At 49.4% G+C, this 27,953-nt stretch overlaps 1 protein-coding gene and 1 long non-coding RNA gene across 7 annotated transcripts in view; one reads left to right on the plus strand and one right to left on the minus strand.

The window, feature by feature from the left end:
• Positions 1-18,280, minus strand: part of LOC110260790 (uncharacterized) — a 183,519-nt gene extending 165,239 nt beyond the window's left edge. For all 3 annotated transcript variants that reach the window (XR_002344245.2, XR_014804381.1, XR_014804380.1), the window contains exon 1: positions 18,172-18,280. This is a non-coding gene — a long non-coding RNA (uncharacterized LOC110260790). The remainder of the gene's footprint in view (positions 1-18,171) is intronic.
• HAL (histidine ammonia-lyase) lies at positions 713-27,043 on the plus strand. Of its 4 annotated transcripts, none has more exons than XM_084957570.1 (21): positions 713-1,320; positions 2,244-2,304; positions 2,415-2,442; positions 2,777-2,851; positions 2,938-3,010; positions 3,104-3,170; positions 3,493-3,530; positions 4,356-4,481; positions 7,091-7,230; positions 9,396-9,443; positions 10,529-10,676; positions 11,433-11,528; positions 11,625-11,683; positions 13,071-13,151; positions 14,484-14,549; positions 14,633-14,798; positions 17,395-17,529; positions 21,754-21,862; positions 21,962-22,031; positions 24,453-24,624; positions 26,692-27,043. In XM_084957570.1, exons 1-20 carry the CDS (start codon positions 1,074-1,076, stop codon positions 24,591-24,593), a joined length of 1,974 nt encoding a protein of 657 aa, XP_084813696.1. In that variant the 5' UTR covers positions 713-1,073; the 3' UTR covers positions 24,594-24,624; positions 26,692-27,043. The 4 variants fall into 4 exon arrangements, with proteins under 4 accessions (XP_084813696.1, XP_084813699.1, XP_084813698.1 ...); XM_084957573.1 differs by having other exon boundaries at positions 26,695-27,043; XM_084957572.1 differs by having other exon boundaries at positions 26,698-27,043.
• The last annotated feature ends 910 nt before the right edge of the window (positions 27,044-27,953 follow it).

A 27,953-nucleotide genomic window follows, 5' to 3' on the forward strand; every position in this document is an offset into this window, starting at 1 on the left:
AGTTATCCGTGTTGAAGACGCTTCCTTGGATTAGGGATGTCCAGGCACCAGGATGAAAGAACAGCAATAAAGCAATACAGTGTGTGTTAAACTCCAAGTGACAGTCATCCCAGATACAGCCAGAGCATCTCCGTTGTACCAGGTGCTGCGCGAAGGGCTTTCCATCCGGGAACGCAGGCACCTCTCCCACCAGCCCTTTGAAGTAGGTACTATTATTATCCCCATTTTGTAGAGGAAGCCACTGAGGCCCAGAGAATCCAAGTGACTTGGCCAGAGGTCATGCAGCTAGGAAAGAGCTGGGCCAAGATTTGATCCCAGGTAGATACTCCAAACCCCGGGGGGGAGGAAGTTAGTCCCCTTGCTTTTGGATGAGGAAAGACGGGCTAATAAGTACTGCTCTGCTCCAGCCTGATGAGTGGAGGAACTGGAGCCCCCCTCCCGGGGGGTCTGGGCTGTTCACCTCCAAGCCAGGGTGGCTCTGTCATCGGATGGTGACCTTCCGTTGTGAAAACAATCTCTGGCCTTGCTGTCTTCCTTTGGGGAGGGAAAGCTTCAGAAAACCTTAGTTTGTAAGGGCGTAGTTGCTCAACCCGTATTTGGGGAATAAACAAATGAATGACGATTGCCACACTCCCTGGTGTCACAGTTGGCCAGTGGGGAGCTTTCTAGAGTTGAGTAACTCCAGATAAATCCAGGAACACGGTGTTTACGAGGTGCCCTTAAAGGCGGGCAGAGAACAGGAGAGGGTGACAGGAGAGGGTGACATCAGGGCCCTGAGCAGAGGCACTAGCACGGGGGTGGGCGGTGGGGCAGGTCCCAGGCCTTGGTGGCCGCAAACCTGGACGGCAGGCGTCCCAGCCTGCATCCCGCGCTCCCCCCACAGCTCGGCTGCATAAATTCCAAGGGACGCCGCAGGGCCCTCGGTAAATATTTGTCCAAGGCGCACAGGAGTAAAGGCAGGAGCGGGCAGGGTGTGACCGTCCATCCGAGCTCTTCCCGGCAGCCGCACCTCGGGGGCCGGTCCCGCTCGGATAAAACTCTCCGCCGCCAGCGAGGGTCGCCGCGTCGCAGCCATGCCCAGGTACACGGTGCACGTGCGCGGGGAGTGGCTGGCCGTGCCCTGCGGGGACGCGCAGCTCACGGTGGGCTGGCTGGGCCGCGAGGCCGTGCGGCGCTACATCAGGAACAAGCCCGACAACGGTGGCTTCGCCTCGGTGGACGATGTGCGCTTCCTCGTGCGCCGCTGCAAGGGCCTGGGCCTGCTGGACCACGAGGACCTGCTGGAGGTGGCCCTGGAGGACAATGAGTTCGTGGAAGTGGGTGAGCGGCCCGAGGGGAGCGGTGCGCATCCCGAGGCCCAGCATCCCTGGGAGGGACGGTCCCTTGTCCTCCCCGCCCCGGGGGAGACGCGCCCTGGCTGTGCGCCTTATATTCGCGCGAGCCCCTGCCGGGAAGGGTGGGTTCTTACAAGGGAGACGTCCCAGCAGCAAAGACTAAATTCGAACTCAAGGCTGCCGTCAGCGAATCACTCTGAAAAATCTCTTTGCCCTGCAAAAGCAGCTCACCGGACTGGAGGCCAGGGGCAGAGATTTAAAACAAAATTAGATCGATTTTGTTTAACAAAACTTAAACAATATTAAATATTGATATTATTAAATATTAAATCTGGAGTTTCTGATGTGGCTCCGTGGAATGAACCCGGCTGGTATACATGAGTATGTGGGTTCGATCCCTGGCCTCACTCAGTGGGTTAAGGATCCGGTGATGTCGTGAGCTGTGGTGTAGGTGGCAGAGGCGGCTGGGATCCAGCGTTCCTATGGCTGTGGCTGTGGCATCCGCCAGCAGCTGCAGCTCCCATTTGACCCCTAGCCTGGGAGCCTCCATATGCTGTGGGTGTGGCCCTAGAAAGACCAAAAAAAAAAAAAATCTATTAAATATTCAAAAATTTTTCATTAAATATTAAAAATATTAAATTTTAAAAACAAAATAAAGCCGGTGACGAGGATGGATTTTAGGGCTGGATCTTGAACTTTCATTTAAACCCTTTCATGCGTGTCTGCCACCTACATCTCAGCCTTTTGCGCTCCTCCTTTGTAAATGGGAAAGCATCTGAAGTCGTGGTGAAGCAGCTGTTTCTCTAGAATTCAGAGGCTCGAGAAAGAAGAGCTCGTTGGGGTTAACCAGTGACACCGAACGTGGCTCTCTTGTGGTCCTAAGAGGTCTCTCCCGCACTCTCGTTTCAGTTATAGAAGGGGATGCCATGTCTCCAGACTTCATTCCATCGCAACCAGAAGGCGTTTACCTGTATCCTTTCCCACAGTCTCGCTGCTCTGCCCTGGGGTAACTCATCCCGCCAGTGATGGGGGGCTGGGGCTTTTCACCACTAGCAGGTATTCTCCTTGACCTGGCGACAGTTACAGCAAATACCGGGAACCCGAAAAGGTAGGCTGCCAACCACATCCTTTGTCTTAAGAAAATTAAGTCCCCCTCATTTAAGAAGAGGGGAGGGCTGGCAAAATTTATGAGCCACCAGCAGCCCTGAGGACAGGGCTTTATCTGGTTCTGCGGAGTAGGGAAAAGCCTCCCGCTTTTCCATTTCAAACGTTCCTTCTTCAGCCTCCTCTTCAGCAGGTTGTCTTTTTAACGAGCAATTAATTCCATAGCCACGGTAAACATCTCTGAGGTGTCAAAACTAGATTCTGCTGGAGGCTTCCCCGCTCTCTTGCTTGAGCGACGAAGCTGTTCAAACGTGCAAAGACCTGCTTCTTTTGCCTAGTACATCGCCTTAGATGGGGACAGCCTGACCACAGAGGACCTGGTCAGCCTGGGAAAGGGACACTACAAAATCAAGGTAAGCTGGAGGGAGGGGAAGGATGTCCCCTGACCTTGCTCACGGCACGCGCGTGGAAGAAGGCTTCAGCAAGCTTGTTTTCCTAGCTCACCCCCACTGCTGAAAAGAAGGTGCAAAAATCCAGGGAAGTCATAGACAGCATCGTGAAAGAAAAAACCGGTATCTTTTTCTCTCTGTGTCATGCAGTGTCTTTTACAGACTGAAAAAACGTGGCCCGTGTCTAATTGTACAATGTCTGCTTTTTTATTCTAGTTGTTTATGGCATTACTACAGGTTTTGGAAAATTTGCCAGAACCGTAATTCCTGTCAGTAAACTAGAGTAAGTCTGATTTTTCCCCACCACACACACACACACACATGCACGCGCACGTGCCATCTATTCTCATTTTTGAGATTGCGTTCAACAAGGGAAAAAATTCACATTTGCTCCAGTTTACAGAGAAGGAGGGTTGAGGCTCTGGTTAACTCACATGAGCTGATACAGAAAATGCAGGTTTGCGTGGGGTCTTCCATTGCACTATCATGCCTCCTTTGGTCCTTCCAAAGATGTAACAATTTTCCCTTCATTTTCCCAGCTGAGGGGACCTTTTCACTGGGAGGTTTCTAAGAGAGATTTTTTTTTTTCCCTTTTTCTCTTTCAGGGAGCTCCAGGTCAACCTGGTGCGCTCACATTCTTCAGGTAACTCATTCCAAACGTTCAGCGCCTCCTGGATCTTGTTTGATTTGATGACGTACCCTTGGTCCTCTATGGGTTCCGCATCATGGAGTCAACCACCTTGGGTGCTGGTTGAATCCAGAGATATGGACCCCGGGGATGCGGCGGGGAGGCTGTACTACATTGCTTTACATAAGGGACTTGAACATGCAGGGACTCTGGTATCCACGGGACGTGGCGGTCCTGAAACCAATACCCTGCGGATACCAAAGGATGACTATGCAGGACAGTGTCAGGCCTCTTGTTTCAGCCACGAACGGCTAGAGCGTCGCAAGGATTAGGTGCCAATTCGGCTGATGGGGAGGGAAGCAGAACGCATTAGATGAGACTAACTTTTCATTGAATCTCAGAAAAAGGAATGGGCCAGGTGGAAGGGCAGGGCTGGGGTGGGAGCATGAATGTCATCCTGCTAAGAGAGTGGTATGTTCAGGGGACGAAAATAAGGCTGGAACTCAGGTGATGAGTTGGTTGGGACAAGGCGAGATGGGGAAGAATCGGCTCTCAACAGACGGCGAGGGAGCTTGTGCTGAGGAGTCTGGATGCTACTCTAAGGGTGCTGGGGAGGGCGGGGGCTCACTGAAGTGTTCCAAGAAGGGGATCCGAGAAGCCCACCCTGGAGTCTCATGCTTGTCTGAAAGATGAGACTGGAAGAAGGAAGGCGACCAGGAGGAAGAGCAGTGCAACTAGCCGAGCAAAGAAGTGGAGAGAAATTGAGATGATGGCGACTGGGGGTCGGGGGAGGAAAAGATTTTTGTTTCTCTTGGCAAAAACATCAATTCTGTCCTGCAGGCGTTGGGAAACCGCTAATCCCTGAGAGATGCCGGATGCTCTTGGCTTTAAGGATCAATGTCTTAGCCAAAGGATACAGTGGCATTTCCCTGGAGACTCTCAAACAAGTTATCGAAGTATTTAATGGTAATGCAGCAGACCCCCCAACGGAGCCTCCATGGAGGCTGGACGGGAATGGGTGGGGAGGCATTGATGAGACAAGACGACCTCAGATAACAGAGATGAGTGGGAAATGGGCCTGGCAAGAAGGAAGGAGAGCTAGACGGGGGTGGAAGGTGGGTGTGGGGCAAAGACTCCTGTGGACGTTGACCCCGTTCTCTGTCACCCTTCACTTGGCATTTGGCATCTTTAAGACTAGATAAGCCCCTTAAGTCTGCCCATAAGTGCGCGCTGGAGAGAACCTTGGGTTCAGTAGTATTGGAATGTCACTACAGAAGTGGCTTCAAATCATCTGGGAACCATAATGATTCCCGGATATCTGTCCCCAAGACCGATTCAGTAGCTCTGATTGGTTCCTAGGAATCTGAAATCTTCATGTTCCCCTGGTGGAGGGATAGCCAGACGTAAATGTACTTCAGCCTCTTAGAAAGGTAGAACAGAAATACGGAGATTAAAGACTAGCTTGTGATCCGGAAGCTGTTCGGTGTCAAGATAAGAGGCAGTTCAACTCTTTGGAGCTTCCCTCTTGGGGCAGGAAAATTCCAATATGGAGACAAGATTTGACATGTTTGGGAGACCCCTGTCCCTTCCCCCAGATAAACATTCTAGGTCAATGCAAGCTTGGGGACTCTTTGGGGGAAAAGAGCAGGGAGAGAAGCAGGACTGAAGAGACACATAGAGCAAAACATATGCCAGATCTTCTGTGCCGTGGGCCCAAATGACCTATAAATAGGATACGCCCATCAGTGAATAGCAACTTGAATGAACCATCTGAAATACACAAGGCTGTGCTGGACAGACTAGCAGTGATTCAATTCCAATTTCTACTCCCACCTGGTCTGCCCCACTCGAAGCCTAAAGACTGTATAACCTCAGCCATGAACTCACCTATGCTTTACGGGTGAGCTCAGGGCACCTCAGGGTCCTGGAGTTCTGAAAATTCCCCAGGGTGAGCTGTGACCTGGAAGCCGACCTATGGAAGGCACTGCTTCACCTACTAACATGACTTAGCAGTGGGAAAACGACTGCCATCGGTAGTCTGGGTTTACCTTGGAAATGGAGCCTCTTTCTTGAGTAACTTAGTGGGAACTCCCTCCAAAACAGTGCACATCCCTGTACAAGGGCTGGGGAGTTGGCTGACCGGGTAACTAGGAATTGGGCCGAACGGAAGAGCTAAGTCGCTCATGACTCTACCTACCCAGAGAATTCCTGTAACACCTGGACACAGCTTATCTTTCTAGAACAATTCGTATTCGTTTTCTAGTGTGAACATTGACACGTTTTCAAACATTCTCCAGTCGCTTTTAGTGGCCTTGCACACCGTTTAATCCTATGGAAGTCTCTTAATTTTCTGCGGTTTTTTTAAATTATATTTTTTGCTTTTTAAGGTCACACCAGGCTAGGGGTCAAATCAGAGCTGCAGCTGCCTGCCCACGCCACAGCCACGGCAACCCTGGATCCAAGGCACATTTGCAACCTACGCCACAGCTGACAGCAACGCTGGATCCTTAACCCACTGAGGGAGGCCAGGGATTGAACCCATATCCTCATGGATACTAGCTGCGTTCTTAACCTGCTGAGCCACAATGGGAACTACCTTAATTTCCTTTTTAGATGAGTTTTAACATTTTTGTTTCCCTTTTTGTCTTTTTAGGGCCACGCCCACGGCATATGGAGGTTCCCAGGCTAGGGGTTCAGTTGGAGCTGCATTGGCCGGCCTATGCCAGAACCACAACAATTCGGGATCCAAGCTGTGACTGTAACCTACACCACAGTTCATGGCAACGCCAGATCCCTAACCCACTGAGCGAGGCCAGGGATCGAACCCGCATCCTCATGGATGCTAGTCAGGTTCGTTAACCACGGAGACATGACGGGAACTCCATTTTGTTTTTAGAAATAAGGTGGCAATGAGCACATCTTTAAGATACATTGCTGGAATTTCTAGAAATGGCCAGGTCAGATTAGAACATGCACAGTAAGAGTAAACAAAAGGGCAGAAGACCAATGAGAAGGAGGAAGTTAAGGGGAGAGACAGTGATTATGGGGGTATGGGCTGCAGAAACCCGTTCTTCCGTGCAGCCTGATCTCAATTCTTTATGCACAGTGTTCTCCCAACCCCTTCACACAGCATATCTTAGTGTGTCCTGGTTAAAATCTATAAGGCCTGGAATTCCTGCCATGGTGGACTGGGTTAAGAATCCCACTGCAATGGCTCAGGTCACTGTGGAGGTGCAGATTCAGTCCCCAGCCTGGCACAGTGGCAGTGTAGGCTCCCGTGGCTCCGATTCAGTCCCTGCCCCGGGAACGTCCAGATGGCACAGGTATGGCCATGAAAAAGGATCCCCCTTCTTCCCCTCCCTCCTGCCTACCTTCTTTCTCCTCCTCTCCTCTTTCTTTCTAAAGCAGCTCCACCAGGTCCCCTAAGCCCTAGATGTGTTTGAGGCATTATCTTTCCCCAGGTGTCTGTGCCATGCATGATACGAGATCCTTTGGGGGTAGGTTGGTCTCAGGGGCAAAGGGAGGATGGCAGCATGAAGTACTCTTGATGTAACGGGTGCCTACTTCTTTCCCAGCCTCCTGCCTGCCCTATGTTCCAGAGAAAGGAACTGTTGGTGCCAGCGGAGACCTTGCCCCGCTCTCTCACCTGGCACTCGGTCTCATCGGGGAAGGGAAGATGTGGTCTCCGAAGAGTGGCTGGGCCGACGCGAAATATGTAAGACTTGATACCAGCTTCCACCTGCGCTAACTCCCCTACAGTGGGCACCGCTGTCCCCGCCTGCTTTCTATCACTTAATCCCCACGGCAGCGCAGTGAGGAAGCCACTGTTATCCCTTTTCTGTGCCTGTGACAACTTCGGCTTAGAAGTGTGGACAGAGTCAGGAGCCCAGCCTAGCACAGCACGAAGTGTCAAACTAGGCAAGGCTCTCCGCTTCCACACGCAACTGTCAGCCTTCTGAACTTGGTAATCACCTTGGTAAAAAGGTAGAGCAGGCGTTCCCATCGTGGTGCAGCAGAAACAAATCCGACTAGGGACCATGAAGTTTCGGGTTCGATCCCTGGCCTCACTCGGTGGGTTAAGGATCCGGCGTTGTCGTGAGCTGTGGTGTGGGTTGCAGATATGGCTCGGATCTGGCATTGCTGTGGCTGTGGTGTAGGCAGCAGCTACAGCTCCGATTCGACCCCTAGCCTGGGAACCTCCATATGCTGCAGGTGTGGCCCTGAAAAGACAAAAAGCCACCCCACCCCCCAGAAAAGGTAGAGCAGCCAGTGTTAACTGCAGGGATTTATTCTGCGCTGAAAGCACTTCCAGTGCCTATCCAGGAGGTCCCACACTGTTCCAGGTTGGCTTAGTTGCCGGTCTAACAGGTGCAGGGCTGTGGGTCTTAGCACTTACTTATGGCCTTTCCCCCACAAGCTCTCCCCATGGTAGCCAATCAGAAAAGCTTGGTTTTGACAAAGATTTAATGTTTTCTTCATTCATCTACAAAGGCATCCGAGTAGCCCAAAGAATTATTTGAAGTGTCATCTCTGATCTCTTGCTGGGAGGTCCCCAAGTAGTAACTGATGGAGCAGAGGACCAAGGAGGAAGAAGTTAAGGGAATGGATAGTCCATCCGGGGGTCTGGGTTCCAGATCATCTTCCTGCTACGCATAGACTGACCTCGATTATTTGTTTAGGTACAGGCTCCCCCAGGCACCTTCACACAGCCAATCTGAGCACGTCCTGCTCAAAACCTGTTATCTTCCCATTGTCCTTAGAATAACGTCTAGAATTGAAGGGGCTTCCAAGAGTCTTCCTTGTCGTGTTCCCCCCCCCCACCCCCTGCCCCGTCCTTCCCCACCATGGCTGAGCATCACAGACGCTAGAGGTTCCCCTGCAGCCAGAGTGTGCCAGGTCCTGGGCAGAGGGACCAGCCATGGCCATTCTTCTCTTCCTCACTCACTCCTGTTCTTCTGATACGTCCTCTGGGAAATGGCCTTCTCTGCTCTTCTGGTCCTTTTCCCCGCACTCCCACCCTCCGCCAAGTCCCTTCTCCCCTCCTCTGTGCTCTCTCCGCATCTTCTGTGATGATTTTCCACCAAACCGGACCCCCAACCTGCCTCCTGGAGCATGTAACATACTCGGACTGTAATTGCCCTTGAGCTTGTCACTCTCCATTTTTCCTGCTCTCAGCCCCAGCCCCACACCCGGAACAGAATCCAGCATGTGATCGAGGGTCTAATAAGCTTGTGAAATTGACAGAGTCAATGGTGCCGCCTCTGCCTTCTTGCCTAGAGGATCCATAACCTAGCGACTGCTTTCACGTCTTTCATTTCAGGGAAAATTATTCTGCCCATTTCCCCTCAGGATTTGGGTCCATCTCTGAGGCCCCTAAGGCCCTCTTCATTGGTAGTCACACATCGGCCATACAAGTAAGAAGCCCTCCTCTGAGGTCCGTCAGTGTTGCGATAAGTAGGACGAGGGTGGAGGATTTTTCAGGTGCAGCTGGAGGCTGGGGAGTGTGGACAGGGTCGAGCCCATCCTTAGTGCACCTGCACACAGGTGTGCAGATGGGTTCAGGAAGCAGTCGTAAAAAAGGTGAACCACTGAAGTGGAAAATGAACCCAAAGTACCTAGAAACTAACATTCAGGGTTGATTCTGTAGACATGAGCCCCTGATTTAGATACAGAAATTGTTTGAAAGCTAAGTCTGCTCGCAGCCGAAACGATCAGAATCAGAGAATGAATAGCGAAGGTGAACGGAGCCAATTCATATCAGTTTAATCTTTTACAAGACAGACCTTGGGGCTTAAAACCTTCTCTTGGATTTCGCATGAAATCAGAAATACTCGGGCCTTTCATCTGATACCCAATTTTACCTTTGAAATCCTTCTATAGGTCCTGGCAGCTCATGGATTGAAACCAATTGTTTTGAAACCAAAAGAGGTAAGGAGACTCGGCGAAAATGTGTCCATCCTAACGAGCCTTTATGCCCTCTTTTTAGTCTCACTGGTTTCTCAGAATAAACAGTTTCCAAAGTTGCTGTCAGTTGGTCACTGAAGAAAGGGCTCTGCCATAAGCAGTTAAAAGATTTGCAGAGTTCTGGTCGTGGCTCAGTGGAAATGAATCTGACTGGCATCCAGAAGGATGCAGGTTCAATCCCTGGCCTTGTTCAGTGGGTTAAGGATCGGGCATTGCCGTGAACTGTAGGTTGCAGACCTACATTAAGCTTGGATCCCACATTGCCGAGGCTGTGACATAGACCAGCAGCTACAGCTCTGATCCGACCCCTACCCTGGGAACCTCCACATGCCATGGGTGCGGCCTTAAAAAGACAAAAGAAAAAAAAAAGATTCTTCATGCCACGAATGCTTAAGGGTTATCTTTATTTATTATTGTTTTAATGGCCACACCTGTGGCATCCGGACGTTCCTGGGCTAGAAATTGAATTGGAGCTGCAGCTGCCAGCCTATGCCACACCACCACCAGATCCAAGCTGCCTCAATGCCAGATCCTTAACTCACTGACCGAGGCCAGGATCAAACCTGCATCCTCATGGATACTAGTCAGGTCCTTAACCCACTGAGCCACAATGGGAACTCCTAAGGGTTTTCTTAGGAGAACTTAAACTTCAAGTCGGGATCTTAAGGATCCCTAAGAGATGCTCTAATCCAAGAGTCTTGGACCAGGAATTTTTCAAGGAGTCTTGTCTACAGGGATGAGAAGTTGAAGAAGAAATGCAGCATATTTAAGAACTAAAGATATATTATATGCAGCCTATACTGAAGCTCCACAGATGTCTTGAGGGTGGAGAAACTTACCAGCTACTCCATTTGTCAGACTGATACCAATGATGTCACCTTTGAGGGCATTCGATCCTTGAGTTACTGCCCTGCCCTTTAGAAACCATGAATCGACGTCATTCAGCTGAGGAGCTAACTCGCCTCTTACGAAAGCAAAAGATACAGAGTCAACTTGCACACATGCCTGTTACAACAAACCTTGGGAAACCTCTCTCCCCTTCTCCAAAGGGCCTGGCGCTCATCAACGGGACCCAGATGATCACCTCTCTGGGCTGCGAAGCTGTGGAAAGAGCCAGTGCTATTGCTCGGCAGGCTGACATCGTGGCGGCCTTGACCCTGGAGGTGTTGAAGGGCACCACCAAAGCCTTCGATACCGGTCAGCCTGGTTCTTACGTTTGTTTGCTGTTCATTCAGACAAAGCTGGGGGCAGCGGGAGGGGGCCGTGGGTCAAGGTCTTTGGACACAGGAAGGGCGGGGATGGAGGCGAGGGAAGCAGAACATTCAAGCGCCTGTGTGTTCCAAGTACTGTGGCCGCTTCATCCCCGTTACGCCACACGGGGTCCTTGAAATAAGCACGTTTCCCAGACAGATGCTGACCCAGAATGTTAAGCGGCCTGCCCCAGATCACCAGCTCGGACTCCTGTCCGCTGCATGTTGTCTTGGGAATCTCTTAGGATTTGGGAACCAGAGCAAGACTAGGCTTGGTCACCATTAGCAAAACAGGAGAGAAAAATGATAAAAGCAATGGCTTAGCTAGAAAGCGACTTTGAAAGACTCTACTCTCATTTGGAGGAGCGTAGAAAAACCATCTAAAAAGGACTTTGTAGAATGAAGTCCCTATTGAATTCCCTCCCATCGTGAGCCTAAATCCTTTTAGGGGAGGCTCAGGGTCTTGCGCTCAATGCCCAGGGGGCTCAATGCACAGCTTGCACTCAGACCATTAAAGCCGCAAGAATCAAGTCCACAAGGACCCTCTTGCTTTTGGGGTTGAGCTTCTGATCCTGCGTGGAGGTCAAGGACCCCTGGGCTTCTGAGGGGCCGTGGCAGCACAGGGGCCGGTCCGCGCGCGCGGAGGTAGGTGGTTATTCTCCGACACGAATTGCTCAGGCTGTTCCTCCGTTATCCACCCTAGACATCCACGCGGTCCGCCCTCACCGTGGGCAAGTCGAAGTCGCCTTTCGCTTTCGGTCCCTCTTGGACTCGGATCACCACCCGTCCGAGATAGCAGGTCTGGGCCTGCTTGTGTGAGTGAGCTCATGGTTTTGAGTTTTGCTGAGAGAATCGCTCACATGACCCCCGACCTCCCCCTCTACCTCTTTCACAGAAAGTCACAGGTTCTGCGATCGGGTTCAGGACGCCTACACCCTGCGCTGCTGTCCTCAGGTAACCAAAATGAGCACGTTTCTATTCTTTCGCCCAGTCCAGGGGGGCGGGGGGAGGGGGGGAGGGAAGGTGTTAGGACAGCATGTCACGGTCAATGTCAATCCCAGGTTCTTTCCTGCTTCTATTAAAAAGTGTGTATGTCACACCTCCACTTATCTGATTTTTATAGCTTCGCTTCTATATGGGGAGCTGCCTATTTCTCTTGGAATTGCCCTGTGCAACCCCCTTGTACAGGAATCCAAAAGACAGCTTGCTGTTTTGCTCCAAACCAAATTTCAACAACCCCAGGAGTTCCCATCGTGGCGCAGCAGAAATGAATCCGACTAGGAACCATGAGGTCGTGGGTTCGATCCCTGGCCTCGCTCAGTGGGTTAAGGATCCAGTGTTGCCGTGAGCTGTGGGGTAGGTCGGAGACGCAGCTCAGATCTGATGTTGCCGTGGCTGTGGTGTAGGCCAGCAGCTGTAGCTCCGATTCAACCCCTAGCCTGGGAACCTCCATATGCTGAAGGTGTGGCCCTCAAAAGAGACAGAGACGAAAAAAAAAAGAAAAAATTAAACAAGCCTAACTTGAAAAACTTCTCAGTAATAGCAGTACCCTAACCAGCTAATGGCGTTTTATTGGTTCTCCTTGTGACCTAGAACCAGAACCAGGCTGCCAGGGATGTGCCCGAGAAAACCCAGTCACAGCCCAAGGCCCTGTCCATGCTTGTCAGCATTTCACAGGCAGACATAAACCATGATCTATGAATCTGTGAGGCTTCCCTTCAAATGTAAAACGCAGATGACCTGACTTGGCCGTGAGGCAGCCTGTATTGCAGATTTCACAACTCATTTGCACGTGCAATTCGTTGAATGAGGAACTACCATGCATTTCAAGAGTGAAACAACATTTCAGGTTGTGCCAAGTTCCAGTCTATAGTATAATGAAGAGTCCTCCCTGGGCTGAATACCTTCATTGCTTTGTACTCAGTAGGTTTGGTTCTAACTCAGCCAGATCGAAAACATCTATGGGGAAAGACTTGCCAAGTTAGCTCCACAGTAAAAGTAAATCTCAATTTAAATGTCCTTGCTATGTTTTGTTGTTGTTGTTTGTCTTTTTGCCATGTCTTGGGCTGCTCCTGCGGCATATGGAGGTTCCCAGGCTAGGGATCTAATCGGAGCTGAAGCCACCGGCCTACACCACAGCCACAGCAACGCTGGATCCTTAACCCACTGAGGGAGGCCAGGGATCGAACCCACAACCCTCATGGTTCCTAGTCAGATTCGTTAACCACTGTGCCACGACGGGAACTCCGTCCTTGCTATTTCAATAAGAATATCAGACTATGCGACTGGCACTCTTATCAAGAGTCATACACATAGTGACTTGTTTGCTCTTGCCTTCCAGGTCCACGGTGTGGCGAATGACACGATCGCATTTGTAAAGCACATCATTACCACAGAAATTAACAGTGCCACGGATAACCCTGTATCTTTTCACTATTTCCTAAGTTATAATATCGAATTCTAGCTGGTACTTTGAAGCCCTGCCGAAGGGATCGTTCTGGGTGGCCTCTCTGTCGCTCCATTTCATCCCTGGGCTCTGGGGCTAGATGGCTTGTTTCTAGATCTGAGCTGGTGAAGTGACCGACCCAGGTCTGTGAACCTAGCCTCAGGTTCAGAGTCTAACCGGCCGTGCCTCCAAAACTAACTGATGAAATTAAACGGGCTGCTTTCAGCACCGGCTGAAGGGTTTCATGAAGCTATTTGCCCGAAAACCCCCTGCTGGGGTTGCTGATGGAAGCATGAAAACCTCTGTTGCAAGGGTGACGACGGAGAGCCCAGACGATGGCATTTGTGTGACCCTTCCTGGGGCTGGAGACACCCTGGCACACTAAACAGAAGGCCTGTGCCTGGGGTGGGGTCCACAGGGAAGGGTGGGGGCTCAGTTATGGGCCTAAAAGGCTCACAGTTATAGACACAGAAAAGGGGAGCCCCAAGCTTGACTGAGTTAAAGCCACACATGCATCTCTAACGCTTGGCAAGTCAGAGCGTTTCTCACACAGAGTCAAGTTCCTAGTGAACAGGTAGTGAATATTATTTAGTCCAATAAGCGAAAGTTAGCTCTTTGGAAAGTCTGTGGGGGCCTTTGTGAGGGTGCTTGTTGGTTGAAGGGAAATGCTTTACGGACTGGAAAGATGATCCCCGGGAGACCTCGTGTTCAGGGAGTCCAAAGCTGACGCTGACTTAAATGCGGCTGCAGCGACCTCTTGGCCTCCGCTTGCTGGGAACGCTGGCCCAGGGTCACTGAGTGGAGTGTTTCAAAGGTTTCCCGGGATTGATTGTTCCAGACCGTTTGGTGGTTGCTCATCAGCAGCGGCTTCCATTCGGCAGGTTCTCCTAGGGAGCACCCGCTCGCCATGCCCACTGAAGAAGGGGGATGTGCTTTTAAACTGGTGTCCAGGTCTCTGTTCTTAGTTTCAGCTTCCAGACGTTTGGAGGCAGGTACTAACCTCCAGAGGAGCACCGCCAGGGGGCTTGAGCATCTCCAATCCCAAGAGAAACTGTCATTTCCGGCCTCCTGTTTCTTGCCCCCCCCTTCCCTTGCATGGACCTGATCACCTTTAAGGGTTTTGTGGCTTTTTTTGCTTTCATGTCCCTTTGTGTCAACACCTGCTTGTGGAAAGTCTCTCGCTACCCTCCACTCTCCATCAGTACATGGGCTGCAGCCTCGGTGTGAAAAATGAGCCACTGGGGAGAGCGTTGGGATACTTGATGGAATCAGCAAGTGTTTTGTAAAAGCCTTAACCTATTTTGAAAGATGGTCTTTGCCAGCAGGGGAGAGACTATTTCTGGAGGAAACTTCCATGGTGAATATCCAGCCAAAGTAAGCTTTTTAGAAAACTGCTCCTGACCCTGAAAACCTACTCCCAGTTCCTCTAGGCCGACAGAATTGCGATGCTCTTTCAGGCCCTGGACTATCTGGCCATTGGCATCCACGAGCTTGCTGCCATCAGTGAACGACGAATTGAAAGGCTCTGTAACCCCTCCCTCAGCGAGCTGCCTGCCTTCCTGGTGGCTGAAGGGGGTCTCAACTCCGGATTCATGATCGCCCACTGCACAGCCGCAGCCCTTGGTAAGAGCTCTGCCCTTTGCTCAGAACGCAAGCCTGTCTAAGGACCTTTCCACTTTGCCTGAAAGTATCACATTTTGTCTTTGAATGAGACCTAACTCTGTCACCACCCCCATGTGCATCTGACCTCTCTCAATACACATGCAGCAGGTTTAGAGAAAAGCATGCAAAATAAAGCCTCAGCAGCATTATCCTGAAACATAACGATACACTGACGAAGTTGTGAATAAGGGGGTTTCTACAATCGCTCGGTAGAAAACAGTAAGTCATCACCCGGGAACTTCATCTTTGTAGATTTTCCCCAGAACTCAATTTAAAGACTATCAGAAGGCAAAAGACAGGCAGTTCCCATCGTGGCTCAGTGGTTAACGGATCCGACTAGGAACCATGAGGTTGCAGGTTCGATCCCTGGCCTCGCTCCGTGGGTTAAGGATGCAGCGTTGCCATGAGCTGTGGTGTAGGTCACAGACGCAGCTCAGATCCTGAGTTGCTGTGGCTGTGGTATAGGCCGGTGGCTACAGCTCCGATTGGACCCCTAGCCTGGGAACATCCATATGCCGCGGGAGCAGCCCTAGAAAAGGCAAAAAGACAAAAAGAAGAAGGAGGAAAAAGGCAAAGATGTTTATAGCTGCTGTGAAACCTGAACTGACCCAAACGATTAAAGTGAACATGCATCCCATGAGACAGGCCAGTCCCTAAAAACATCAGGATGTGGTTACAACCTGCAAAAATCCTTATCAGCAGCGGGATGTCCTCTATGAAATTTCAGCTGTAAGGTAGCGGATTTCTGACTCGAGGCTCTAAGGGAAAGAGAAGTCACTTTGCAACAGGGCCGGGCACAAAGGAAGTGTGAAGGGCTTCGCTTACATTTATTCCTTTGTCAAACAATACCAAGAGGCAGGTACTATTATGTCCTCCGTTTCGCAGGTAAATACTGAAAGATCCGAGAAGTTCAGGGACCTACCCAATGCTGCACAGCTAGGAAGAAGCTAAGCAGGGTTCGGACCCAGGCATTTTGGCTCCCACATCTGCGCTCTCACTTCACTTAACGAGGATCTCATGTTGGTGACTCCTTTAATCCTAAACTGTGGCTACCAAAATTAATAGCCGTGCAGGATCCCCAGTTACATGTGAATCATTTGGCACATTATTTGGTACTAAAAATTATTTGTTTTATATCTGCAATTCACATTGAACTGAGCCTCTGGTAGCTTCTTCTAGCAAACCTCCCCAAGAGGCAAGATATCAAGGTGGTTCAGCAAGATCATAGGCTCTGGCCGTTTTGAGGATTACGTGAATGAAGGCAGGAAAAGCCTTAGAACCTCGCTGGGCACGCCATGGGCACTAAACAAATACCAGCTGCTATTACTGTTACTCTTCACCCCTTCCTCAGATGGGTCTCACACTAAGTCTCAACACAGCCAGCAAAGCGCCCCTGAGCGTATCTTCTGTCCAGCATCTTCTATTTGCTCACCTGCTTTCTAACTAAAATAGTCCTCTAAAGGGCAGCATCTTCTCCCAATAACATGGGGTGGGGGGAATGGAATTTTCAGAGGACATGGGGGACTCTCAGGCAGCCTGGTTTGACTGTGCTTAGCTGCCCCAGCTGCCTGGCAAAGTTGCTTAGCTTGGTTTCAGCAGAGTCAAACTGATGGTTTTCTTTTGGGGGCCACTTGTAAGTTACCTTTCGGAAAAAGCCCCACCAAACCAGGTGACCCATCCAGCAGGTTTAGGGGCCCAGAACTTGCAGTACTGAAGCCTAGAAGTTCTGAGCAAACCAGGTCGAGTGAGTCGCCATAATTTATACTAGGTGACCTCAGGCTCCCTTAGCGCATCGAAACGAACTGAAACTTCACACCGAGATCAACAAAAGAGAGGAAAAAACTCCTCGAGTTTGACCTTTCCTGGCTTCTGAAGCTGGGGAGAAAGAACTCTGTAATCTGCGTATTTAAGGTCCTTGGTCCTCTGGCCACAAATATAGCCATCCCCTGGCAATTTGTTAAAACAGCAGAGGTTCAGGCCCCCCGCCGGAAACTCAGCCTTTGCACTTTCACGAGATGGAGTGATTCATTTGTGCAATAATGCTGGAGAGACCCCAATCTCAGCCAGCTCTAGGATTCCCCCCGCCTCCCCTAAACATCCTCGGAGTCATCGCTGACCCGTCTGACCTGTCAGTGTCCTTGCTCAAGGTGTGTGGGGCCAGCCTCCATCCTCAAATGTCACGCCTGATTCTGATCCCGCCTCCTCTGGTGACATAACCAAATTGTTCTGCAGTATCTGGGGCGGGCCCATCACCCCTTTCCCCCTAGTCTCCCTGGCAGGCTAAATGCTTCCAGTGTTTTCACCGTGGCTCTCAGCGTTCCCATCTCGGTCTTAGCTCAGAACTCACTATGGTTTTAGTGTCCTTCTCATGTGGGGAAAGCAAAAAACAAACAGAAACACCTTCCTCTTCCCAAAGTAACGCTAGACTGTGTGCTGCGTGGCTAATGGCCAGACATGCCTCGAGAGGGTACCCCGTGCCCAGGGGCCCTCTGGGAGCCGGTGTCATTTTGGCAGTTTTCCTCTTAGGAACGTGCTTCCCTTCTCTGGCCTCTTGCAGTTTCTGAGAACAAGGCTCTGTGCCACCCCTCGTCCGTGGACTCTCTCTCCACCAGCGCTGCTACGGAGGATCACGTCTCCATGGGAGGATGGGCAGCCAGGAAGGCGCTCAGGGTCGTCGAGCACGTGGAGCAAGGTAAGGCCAGCCTGGGCTGCAGGCTCCGCTGATACACTGCAGGCCAGTGGTCCTCAGAGGGGGGTCCCCACCGGCAGCATCGGCATCACCTGGGGACTCAGACACGCTAGGAAAACCAGCAGAAATAATCTGCGTTTAATGAGCCCAGCAGGTGACGCTGATGCCCGCTGAAGGTTAAGAACCTCACCTGCTGGCCACGCAGCTCATCAGCTGGCTTTTTTGTTTGTTTCATGAAAATTTTCAAACATATTCAGAAGTGGAGGGATGAGTACCATCAACCCAAAGATGCATCTCATTATGATTCAACACAATACATTTGCTTCATTTTTTTTGACTGTTCTCCAATTATTTCCCAGCAAATCCCTGCCACCGTGTTTTCGTTCTGCCTCCTTTCTTAAATATAAACACTTTTGTATCCACCACGAGGCCATTATCACATCCAACAAAAACCATCAAGGAGTCTCGGTATTAGCAAGTAAATGCTGCACATTTCCCAGGTATCTCGAGGTCTTTACAGTGGGTTTGGACTCAGGAAGGAATCAAGTCAGGATTCATGACCCACATTTTAAGCCTCTTTTCATTTGCAACCGTCTACTTAAAAACAGGTCAGTGTTCTGACAGAGACTGACACTCCGGTCTTACCTGTTAGCTTCTGTGGGGTGGTGCTTTTAACTTCTCTCGCCCACTGTTTCCCTGCCTCGGACCTTCGCCGGAGGAGATTTAGAGCCAAGCTTTTCGGCAAAGACAGTTCGTAGGTGGAGCCAAGTTGGCCCCACCTGCTCCTGCCTCCTTAATCAGCGCTTGATTATGTTTTAAAGAGAAATGGCCTTTTCGAGGCTTTGTTCTCTGCTAAATGTTTGCAACTTAAGGGAGGCAGCTGGCTGACAAAAGAATAGCCATCTTGTAAGATAAATGTGAAAGAGGGGAGTATTCTTTTTTGGGAAACTGCTCTGTTGAGATAGAATTCATATACCATACAATTCAACCCACTGAGATGGTGCAGGGACGTCGGGTTTGGAAGCGTTGTGAATACACTCCGAGTTGGGAGTCCGTGCTGCAATCAACTTTCGAACATTTCATCATCTCAAAAAGAAACCTTGAACCCCTTCCCTTTCACTCTCTCCTTCTCTGTCCGGCCTGGTTGGGGTGGAAAGACATGCATCACGTGAGCACAGTGGATGAAACAGTGGAATAAAATGTTCTTTCTCTCTGCCCTCTTGGAAATTAGTGTCTAACCAGAGAGAAGAACATTGAGCAGCAATGGGGCAACTCTTGGTAGCACCGAACAAAATCTGGACTAAAGCAGAGCGTTCCAGGAGGCTGTCGCTGCACCTGACCTAGTCAGAGGGAAGAGAAAAGGCATTTCCAAGGAGTATTTAAGATTATGGCTTAAACAACAGATAGGGCCATCTACCTGGGGGGAGCGGAGCAGTATGAGTTTTGTAAGGAAGGGGAGGGCGTGCACAAACTCAGTAGCTCTGGGATGTGTTGGGGGTGAAGATACAAGACATCCAAGCACAGATGCCCACCTTCGGGAAAGAACCGGGGAGTTCCCGTTGTGGTGCAGTGGTTAACGAATCCGACTAGGAACCATGAGGTTGTGGGTTCGATCCCTGGCCTTGCTCAGTGGGTTAAGGATCCCGCATTGGATCCCGTGCTGCTGTGGCTGTGGTGTAGGCCTGCGGCTACAGCTCCAATTCTATCCCTAGCCTGGGAACCTCCATATATCTCGGGAGCAGCCCTAGAAAAGACAGAAAGACAAAAAAAAAAAAAAGCAAAAAAGAAGAGGGGGGCAGAGCTGCGATGGATGAAGGGTGGTGCTCTGTGAGGAGGCAGCTGACCCCTGCAGGAGGTCAGGAGAGAAAACCAGGGACAGGCACTTTGCATTCAGGGGAAAAGAGCACCTGAAATGTAACAGCCCCTGGAGGAAGGACGGAAACCTTATCAAAGGGGCAGCTTTTTTTTTTTTTTTTTCCCCGTATTTGTAAGTTCCCCAGGCCAGGGATCGAACCCGTACCACAGCAGTGACAATGCTGGATCCTTAACCCACTGAGCCACCAGGGAGCTCCCCAGCTTAAGAAGCTCAGGGCATCAGAGATCTGAAGCCCAAGAAATAAGCACAGACATCTCAAGGCCCAGGGGGTGGGAGGGGAGAGGGACGAGGATGCTAGGTCAGGAAAAGCAGTCTGTTCTTTTTTTTTTTTTTTTTTTTTTTTTTCTGTCTTTTTAGGGCTGCATCTTGGGCACATGGAAGTTCCCAGACCAAGAGTCGAATCAGAGCTGCAGCTGTCAGCTTACACTGCAGCCACAACAACGCTGGCACCACAGCTCACGGCAACGCCGGATCCTTAACTCACTGAGCGAGGCCAGGGATTGAACTCAAGTCCTCATGGATACCAGTTGGGTCCATTACCGCTGAGCCACGACGGGAACTCCACAGTCTGTTCTTAGTGAAAGGAACACAGGTATAAATTAGCCTCAGATGTCAATAAAACGAATAGCATCCATTTTTAAAACCTGGAGAACATTCCTACAATATTTTGAAGTGGAGCTGATACTCATTTGTTCAGGATGGTTTCAGTTCATATGAATCATACTCTGTTGAGGTGAAGAAAACATTCATGTGAAACCTGAAGGTATTTCCATGCCTCTTAGGATATTTTAAGTGTATTTCATGCCTGGGGGAAGGTGGTTATTCGGCCACTGAACATCAGCTTATTTCGAAATAAATGAGAATCATAAAAATCCAGGTAAATCGAGGCACATGGCACCCTTTGCATTTGTAACAATGAAGTACATGGTTTTTAAATCCCAAATGATGGCACGAGGGAGAAGTGATGGTTGTGGATAGCAACCAAGAGCCTTCCACAAAACGCTGCGGAGGTGGCGACCTAAGGGTTTCCTGACGTGTTGCACGTTTATCTTGCAAACTCACCCAAGAAGCTGCCTGTTATATGCAGGAGCAAAATCTGCCACTTCCCCTGCTCACGTTCTCCAACCAAGAGGCCGGGTTTGTGCCACATGGGTAGGGGAGGAAGTGGGAACCATCGCCCAGTTCTGATCCCGAGTTCCGGCTCCACGAAAGAAGTGTAAGCACTTAGTTAATGAGATGTTTGACTTTGCCAAGTTCCCAGTTCCTTACGTGTAAAGGGAGGGGACTGGCCTAGAAGGTGTGACGTTTCTTCCGGGTCCAGAATAGATTCAGTAGCTTTATCTTTTCTCCTTGTGACCTGGCTGTACTCAGCAGTTTGTAACATGCTTCCTAAATTTTAGGATAAAAAGACAAATTGGGGGGGGGTTGTTCTTTTTTTGTTTTGCTGTTTGGTTTTTTTGTTTGTTTGTTTGTTTGTTTTGGCCGTGGAAGTGCCTGGGCCAAGGATTGAACTTGCATCACAGCAGCGATCCAAGCCACTGCAAGGACAATGTCAGATCTTTACCCTACTGCACAACAGGGGAACTCCTAGAAGTCGAATGTTTTTAATACTTCCTTTCAGTTAACTGCTTTGAGCGGCCTGCTCAACTTTAAGCTTCTAAAGTATTTTCTTGGCAAATAATGGCATCCAAAGTGCTTTACTTTTGAATTATATTTCTGTAAAAAAAAAAATTTCATTAAACTGTATCAAATATAGAGATTTGTAGATTTCATTACTCAGAAGTGGTTGCAAGGTATGATACATACCATAAGAGTTTGTAGCTAGGAAAAGACAGTGGCAAGATTGTCTTATTAAGAAACATAAAGCTGGCAAGATATCAAATTCTAGAATTTCAGTTTTGGTGGATTTGGGAGCCTTTGAAGGTCTGAAGCAGACATCAGAGAGTTAGTCTCAGGGTAACCAAAGACTCTTCTGCACATTCACTGGCTCCTTCAATCCTTTACTGCGCCAGGTAGTAGTATTTCAGGACCTAGGGAACAGCAAGACTGAAAACAAATTGAAATTTACACAAAGGTGGAACTAGGAAGCAGGTCATCCTTCTTGATCGGAAGGGGAAAGCGGAGACATTTATCTGAGAGCCTCCCCTTCTTACCATTAAAGATGCAGCCAAGGGGTTAGAAAGGCAGATTTGAAATGGTAACCAAATACCAGGGCAGTTTCATTCCGCCAATGGCCTGAGAACCAACCACCTGTTAGTTGGCAGGCGATGGCCATCAGCTCGCGAGGGGTCTGTGCTCCTGGAGCCTGAAGTCAGACTGTAACCAGCCACCCGCCTCCCTCCTTGTTTCAGTGCTGGCCATCGAGCTTCTTGCCGCCTGCCAGGGCATAGAGTTTCTGCGCCCCTTGAAAACCACCACTCCCCTGGAGAAGGTCTATGACCTGGTGCGCTCTGTCGTCAGGTAAAGTCAAACAGGTCCCTGCAAAGTGACGCCCTTTCAAACCTGTGAACTCGGGCAGCGGTTAACGTTGGCTGATGGTTTGATGCGCTTTCTCTGTAGGCCCTGGATTAAAGACCGCTTCATGGCCCCAGACATCGAGGCGGCACACAGGCTGCTCCTAGAGCAGAAGGTAAGCTGGCTCCTTGGCTTCTTTCTTAGTGTGAGGTTGTCGTGGGGAAGCAGAGAGGGCATGGGGAGGGGGGAGAGATTGCCTTCTTCTTTTGGTTCCTGGCTTTTCCCAAGAAGCTATTTGATAAGCTCCTGAGTGTCCCGTGTTGCACCCAAACATTGGCCATCGAAGGATCAGAAGCTGAAATGAATTCTAAATGGAATTTGGGGGCAAGTTTTCATGGGGGGAAAATAAGATGAATTCCACTTTCCTCCCCGCCAAAAAGATGCTCTTTTATTCAAAAGTACTTTCTCTTTCTGTAATACTGTCACCACCACCAGCACCTGGTCTAATGACTGAGTGGGCCTGAAGAGAAAACACATCCCCAGGTTCTTATTCAAAGGGCTCTGGGGTGTGTCCAGTGCACTGGTATGTCCTGCCCACCACCAGGGGCGAGATATGGTTTCTTCTCTTCACCGCCTCTTTCCTCTGGCTGCACTGACAATGGACTCTCCTAGTAGGGGCAGATGGCGAGCATGTGGACTCATTTTTAAAATATATTTTCGAGGAGGTCCTGGTGTGACTCAGTGGTAACAAACCCAACTAGTTTCCACGAGGGAGCACGCAGGTTCGATCCCTGGCCTCGCTTAGTGGGTTAAGGATCCAGTGTTGCCATGAGCTGTGGTGTAGGTCGCAGACGTGGTTGGATCCCACGTTGCTGTGGCTGTGGTGTAGACTGGCAGCTACAGCTCGGATTCAAACCCTTAGCCTGAGAACCTTCATATGCCAAGGGAGCAGCCCTAAAAAGACCAAAAAAAAAAAAAAAAAATTAAAGTGCTTTAAGCCTTTTGTAGTAATGTGTAGGTATCATGCTCCCTAGACTTGCTTGATCTCCCCTGAAAGCGCTGCTCTGTTCTTGGGGCATGATTTTTTTTTTCTTTTGACTCTCACCCCTGTCATCCTAAGTGTTCCCTGCACCCTTGAGGGGAAAGCCCTTGCTTGCTGCCAACTTTGGTGCTAGGAGAGAGGGGTGTGAGAGATCAGCCTTTTTTGAAATTGAAACATGATTGACATAGATCATTACATTAGCTTCAGGTGTACAACCTAATGATTTGATATTTATATGCTGTGAAAGGGTCACCCCAGTTAGTCTAGTGAATATCCATTGCCATGCTGAGTTATGCTTTTTTTCTTGCGCTAAGAACTTTTGAGATCTATTCTCTTAGCAACTTCCCAAATCTACAATATGCAGTATTATTAACATCGTCACCCAGCGACGCATTGCAGCGCCGGGATTTATTTATTTTACAAGTGGAAGTTTGCACCCTCTGACTACCTTCACCTCCTTCTTCACTCACTCCCCTCACCCTTTGCCTCAGGCAACCACCAATCTGTTCTCTGTGCCTATGATTCCACGTCTGAGATATTTGTCTTCCTCTGCCTGACGTACTTCACTTAACATGGTGCCCTCAAGGTCCAACCGTGTTGTTGCAAATGGCAAGAGTCCCTTCTTTTTTATGGCTGACTAATATTCCACTGCATATATATATGTGTGTGTGTGTATCTCACAATTTCTTTATCCATCTAGCCACTGATGGACACTGACATTGTTTCTGCGTCTTGGCCATTGCAGATAACACTGCAATGAACATAAGGGTACAGATATCTTTTCCAGAAGGTTCGCTTTTGAAAGAATATGTTTTCGAAGGTAATACCAAAAAAATAGGGAATGCTCCTTCCACTGTCAGCAGCAATCAGAAAAGCAGCAGCTATACATCAAAAACTGGGCCTTCATGTGAGAAGATGTTGTGCTGGAAAGAGAATAGGTTGGGGGGTGGAGGGAAACACTAAGCAAGGGTGAGAAGCAGTGCTGCCCCAACGGTCAAGTGCACGTGAATCTCTGGGGATCTTGCTAAAAGGCAGATGCGGAGTCGCTGGGCCTGCCGTGGGGCTGACATCCTGGCTCGTCCCAGGGGGACGCTGATGCTGCTGGTCCAGAGGCCACGCTCTGAGTAGCAAAGGTCCAAAGAACGGAGCCAGAGGAAATCCTCTTATCGTTGAGGACTTGCCTTAGAAAACACACAGGCCCGCCCCTGGGCAACTTTCCTTAATTCTTTCCACACTGAATTCCTGAGGTTTGGTTTGTTCCCTGGCTCGTTTGGCTTTAGAAGAGTAAGCAGCTGAAACCCTTCATGCTAACTTTAGAAAAGTTTTGGACTTTGTGTTTTAAAAGGTGTTTTGAAAAGCAACCAAAGACCAGTTGACACAGGTCATGTGTCAAATGGCTTCTTATAAAAACAGAAGAAAAAAAAAAAAAAAAAACCACACAAACAGCTGCTCTGTATCTAGTCAGGCAGAGATAATGCGACTTCAGATGAAGCCGATGTTTAATGGCTTGTGCAAACCAAGCTGTCATCACTTTGTTTTGTGCTTGCATCTCAGGTTTGGGAAGTGGCTGCACCATATATTGAGAAATACAGAATGGAGCATATTCCAGAATCAAGACCTGTCTCTCCAACAGCATTTTCACTGGAATTTCTGCACAAGAAGTCCCCCAAAATCCCAGAGTCCGAGGATCTTTAATGCGTTCCGCCGTGGATTAGCAGATGTGATGGTACTTAGTTTCACAGCAAGCAAGCAGTATCTTGCTGAAGAAGAGACCTGAGGACTTTCTTGTGGATCAATCTATTCTATAGTCCAGGTCCTCTAATACCTGCTCTAGTTAGGCTGGTGACAGTATTACATTTACTAAATCTAGTCTCGGGTTCTTGTTGAGCTGGTTAGAGACACCCCTGGTGTTTTCAGACGATAGGCGTTTTCTTGTTTCTTCACCATATCAAAAGGCCACTCACTCTTAAGAGTGAGAAGAGTAACCACCACTGCATGGTTCTTTAATTCTTTTTTTTTTTTTTTCTGTCTTTTTGCCTTTTTGCCTTTTGAGGGCCGCTCCCGCAGCACATGGAGGTTCCCAGGCCAGGGGTCCAATCGGAGCTATAGCTACTGGCCTACGCCTGAGCCACAGCAACGCCAGATCCTTAACCCACTGAGTAAGGCCAGGGATCGAACCTGCAACCTCATGGTTCCTAGTCAGATTCGTCAGCCACCGAGCCACGACAGGAACTCCAGGTTCTTTAATTCTTAACATCAGATGAACTCAAATCTAGACGGCATTATTTTCCAAAAACATTGTACTTTCGTCGATCTTTTTGGGGTTTTTTTTTGTTTGTTTTTTTTGCTTGACAAGCTCTCCACTAGTTAACTTTGACTGACCGACCCATGCCAAGATGTGACAAATGTTCCTTACTGTGTCTTCATAAAATATCCTTTTCAGGTCATAATTTGGAAGCCTTTCTTTCTTTATTAATTGAACCCTAGTGAAGAATAATCAAGGGAGTTCCGGTTGTGGCTCAGCAGGAACAAGCCCGACTAGTATCCATGAGGATGTGGGTTTGATCCCTGGCCTTGCTTAGTGGGTTAAGGATCCTGTGTTGCCATGAACGGTGGTGTAGGTGGCAGACGTGGCTGTGTTGCTGTGGCTGTGGTGTAGGCCAGTAGTTGCAGCTGATTTGACTCCTAGCCTGGGAATTTCCATATGCTGCGGGTTCAGCCCTAAAATGAGAAAAAAAAAAAAAAATTGGTCAATTGGTCAATAGGAGATGTTTGCATAAAGGAGTGAAGGAATGAATATAAAGATTGCTATTGGAGTGGCTCTTATCAAAATGTGCATTTCATATTTATCAAATGTCACTACAGATATCAAAAAAAGAATTCAGATGCTTGAACTGGAGTGGGGGGTTCGTGTTACCACTGCCTTCCTATGTGTTAGGAAGCTATTCACATTCTCATAATAACCCTGCCTTGAGGAGGCCCCTCATTTCACTGGTTGGGGGTCTGGTGTGCAGAGGTCAGGCAGCCCCTCCCCGGGGGTAATCATGCCAACAAGGCCCTGATGACAAAGGGCAGATGGGGCCCTAGGATGTTACCCAATCTGTTCCCTCCCCGCCAAAGAAGATAAAGAAGCTCCCGGAAAGGCTTAAGTGGAATTGCCGGGATGAAGGGTGAGTCATGTGACTTCCTGGCTTCCTAAGGCTATGCCTTTGCACACACCAGTGCAAACAGGAGCAAGGCACTCCACAGGCAGGAGTCTGCAGCCATGGCTCTAACCACTGCGGCTGGTCAAGAAAAGGACGCACATGCTTGCCCACTTGCCCAGGCACAGCCTAACATGGGTCGAGCGTGTATTTCACAATAGAGTCTTCTGTTTTTCTAAGAGTTTTATGGTGTGTCATGACTTTTTTTTTTTTTTTTGGAGGGGGGTCTTTTTTTTTTTAGGACCACACCCGCAGCATATGGAAGTTCCCAGACTAGGGGTCGAATCGGAGCTACAGCTGCCAGCCTACACCACAGCCACAGCAACGCAGGATCCAAGCCGTGTCTGCAACCTACACCACAGCTCCCGGCAACGCTGGATCCTTAACCCACTGAGCAAGGCCAGGGATTGAACCTGCATCCTCATGGACACTAGTTAACCCACTGAGCCACAGTGGGAACTCTGAGAAAGGCTATCCTAACTGTAGTTAATTACATTTCTAAAATATTTCATCAGTGAATGTTAACACTGTAGAAAATGCCTTTAGGAACTAGGATTGACTCACATACTTTGTCTCTCTTTCCCACTGAGGAGCAGCAAGAGTTAGAGGATCCCGATTTCTGGCCGGTGAGCTCACCTGGGCTTCTTCACCTGCCGCCTCAGGGCAGCCAGAGAGCAAACCCCAAACAAACCACAAGCATCCACTGTGCCACATTTGCTAAAGTCCTGTTGGCCAAAGCAAGTCACAAGTCAAGCCGAAGCCAGTTTGGGAGAGGAACACAGGGGCGTGTGATTTGGGGGCTCTTATTGTCACGACATGCCATGTGCATAAAATTCCATACATCACCTAAACCATTCCAAAGAAGCTACTTGTCATTACCTGTGTCTCATTTCTAAGTCAGGCCACTGAATTATTCTCTCTTCATTAAACCTTCTAATTGTCGCATGCATTGCAGGACCGTTTTACACTTGGGGGATCATGTGGGCTGAATGTCTTAATTTATTTAATGTAAACACTGAGAAATTATACCAAAAAACAAAACCAAATAAGAGCTAGAGGAAACACACAAGGTGCAGGCTTGGTGCAGGGGCAGCTGCAGGAGCAGGCCTGGTTCATCTCGAAGGTGTCCTGTTCCCTTTCCTGGGTGATTAGTCCAAGAGACAGCAGAGGTTGCCAGTGAGACAGAATTTTATGGGAGGCTTCAAGAAAATGCTTTCTCTCGGAGCACCTATCATAACTCAGTGGAAATGAATCTGACTAGCATCCATGAGGACTCGGGTTCGATCCCTGGCCTGGCTCAGTGGGTTAAGGATCCAGTGTTGCCATGAGCTGCGGTATAGGTGGCAGACACGGCTTGGATGCCGCATTGCTATGGCTGTGGCTGTGGGGTAGGCTGGCAGCTGCTGTTCCGATCGGTCCCTTAGCCTGGGAACCTCCATATGCCATGGGTGCAGCCTTAAAAAGACAAAAAAAAAAAAGAAAAGAAAAAAAGAGAAAAAGAGAAAAGAATAAAGAAAATGCTTTCTCTCCTGAGAGCCATGACAGCCAAGCTTTGTCTCCCTCCTGCTTGACCTGAGGGAGGAGGCAGAGCACCCCTCTGGCTGTCGCCAGCCAGCCACACGGGGGGGCGGGGGGGGGGGAGCTGGCCTTGGGGTACCACCGAAGCTGGATGACACGGCAGAGGGAGGGAAGGAATCTGGGCCTTCAGGATTACAGATCTGCTGGACAACCCTGTCCTGATGCTTGTGCTTCCTGTGTCTTTCCAAGGGGGAGCCAGTAAGCTTCCTTATTTTTCCAACCACGTTTAGGCAGGGAGGGGTTTGCGTATCTCACGTGCCATTTCAAGAGCGTT

The sequence above is a fragment of the Sus scrofa genome, chromosome 5, assembly GCF_054392235.1.
Source record: "Sus scrofa isolate SSC_HxYL_T2T_F1_AM1 chromosome 5, Sscrofa_HxYL_maternal_Yorkshire_Landrace_v2.0, whole genome shotgun sequence".
Taxonomy (NCBI): Eukaryota; Metazoa; Chordata; class Mammalia; order Artiodactyla; family Suidae; genus Sus; species Sus scrofa.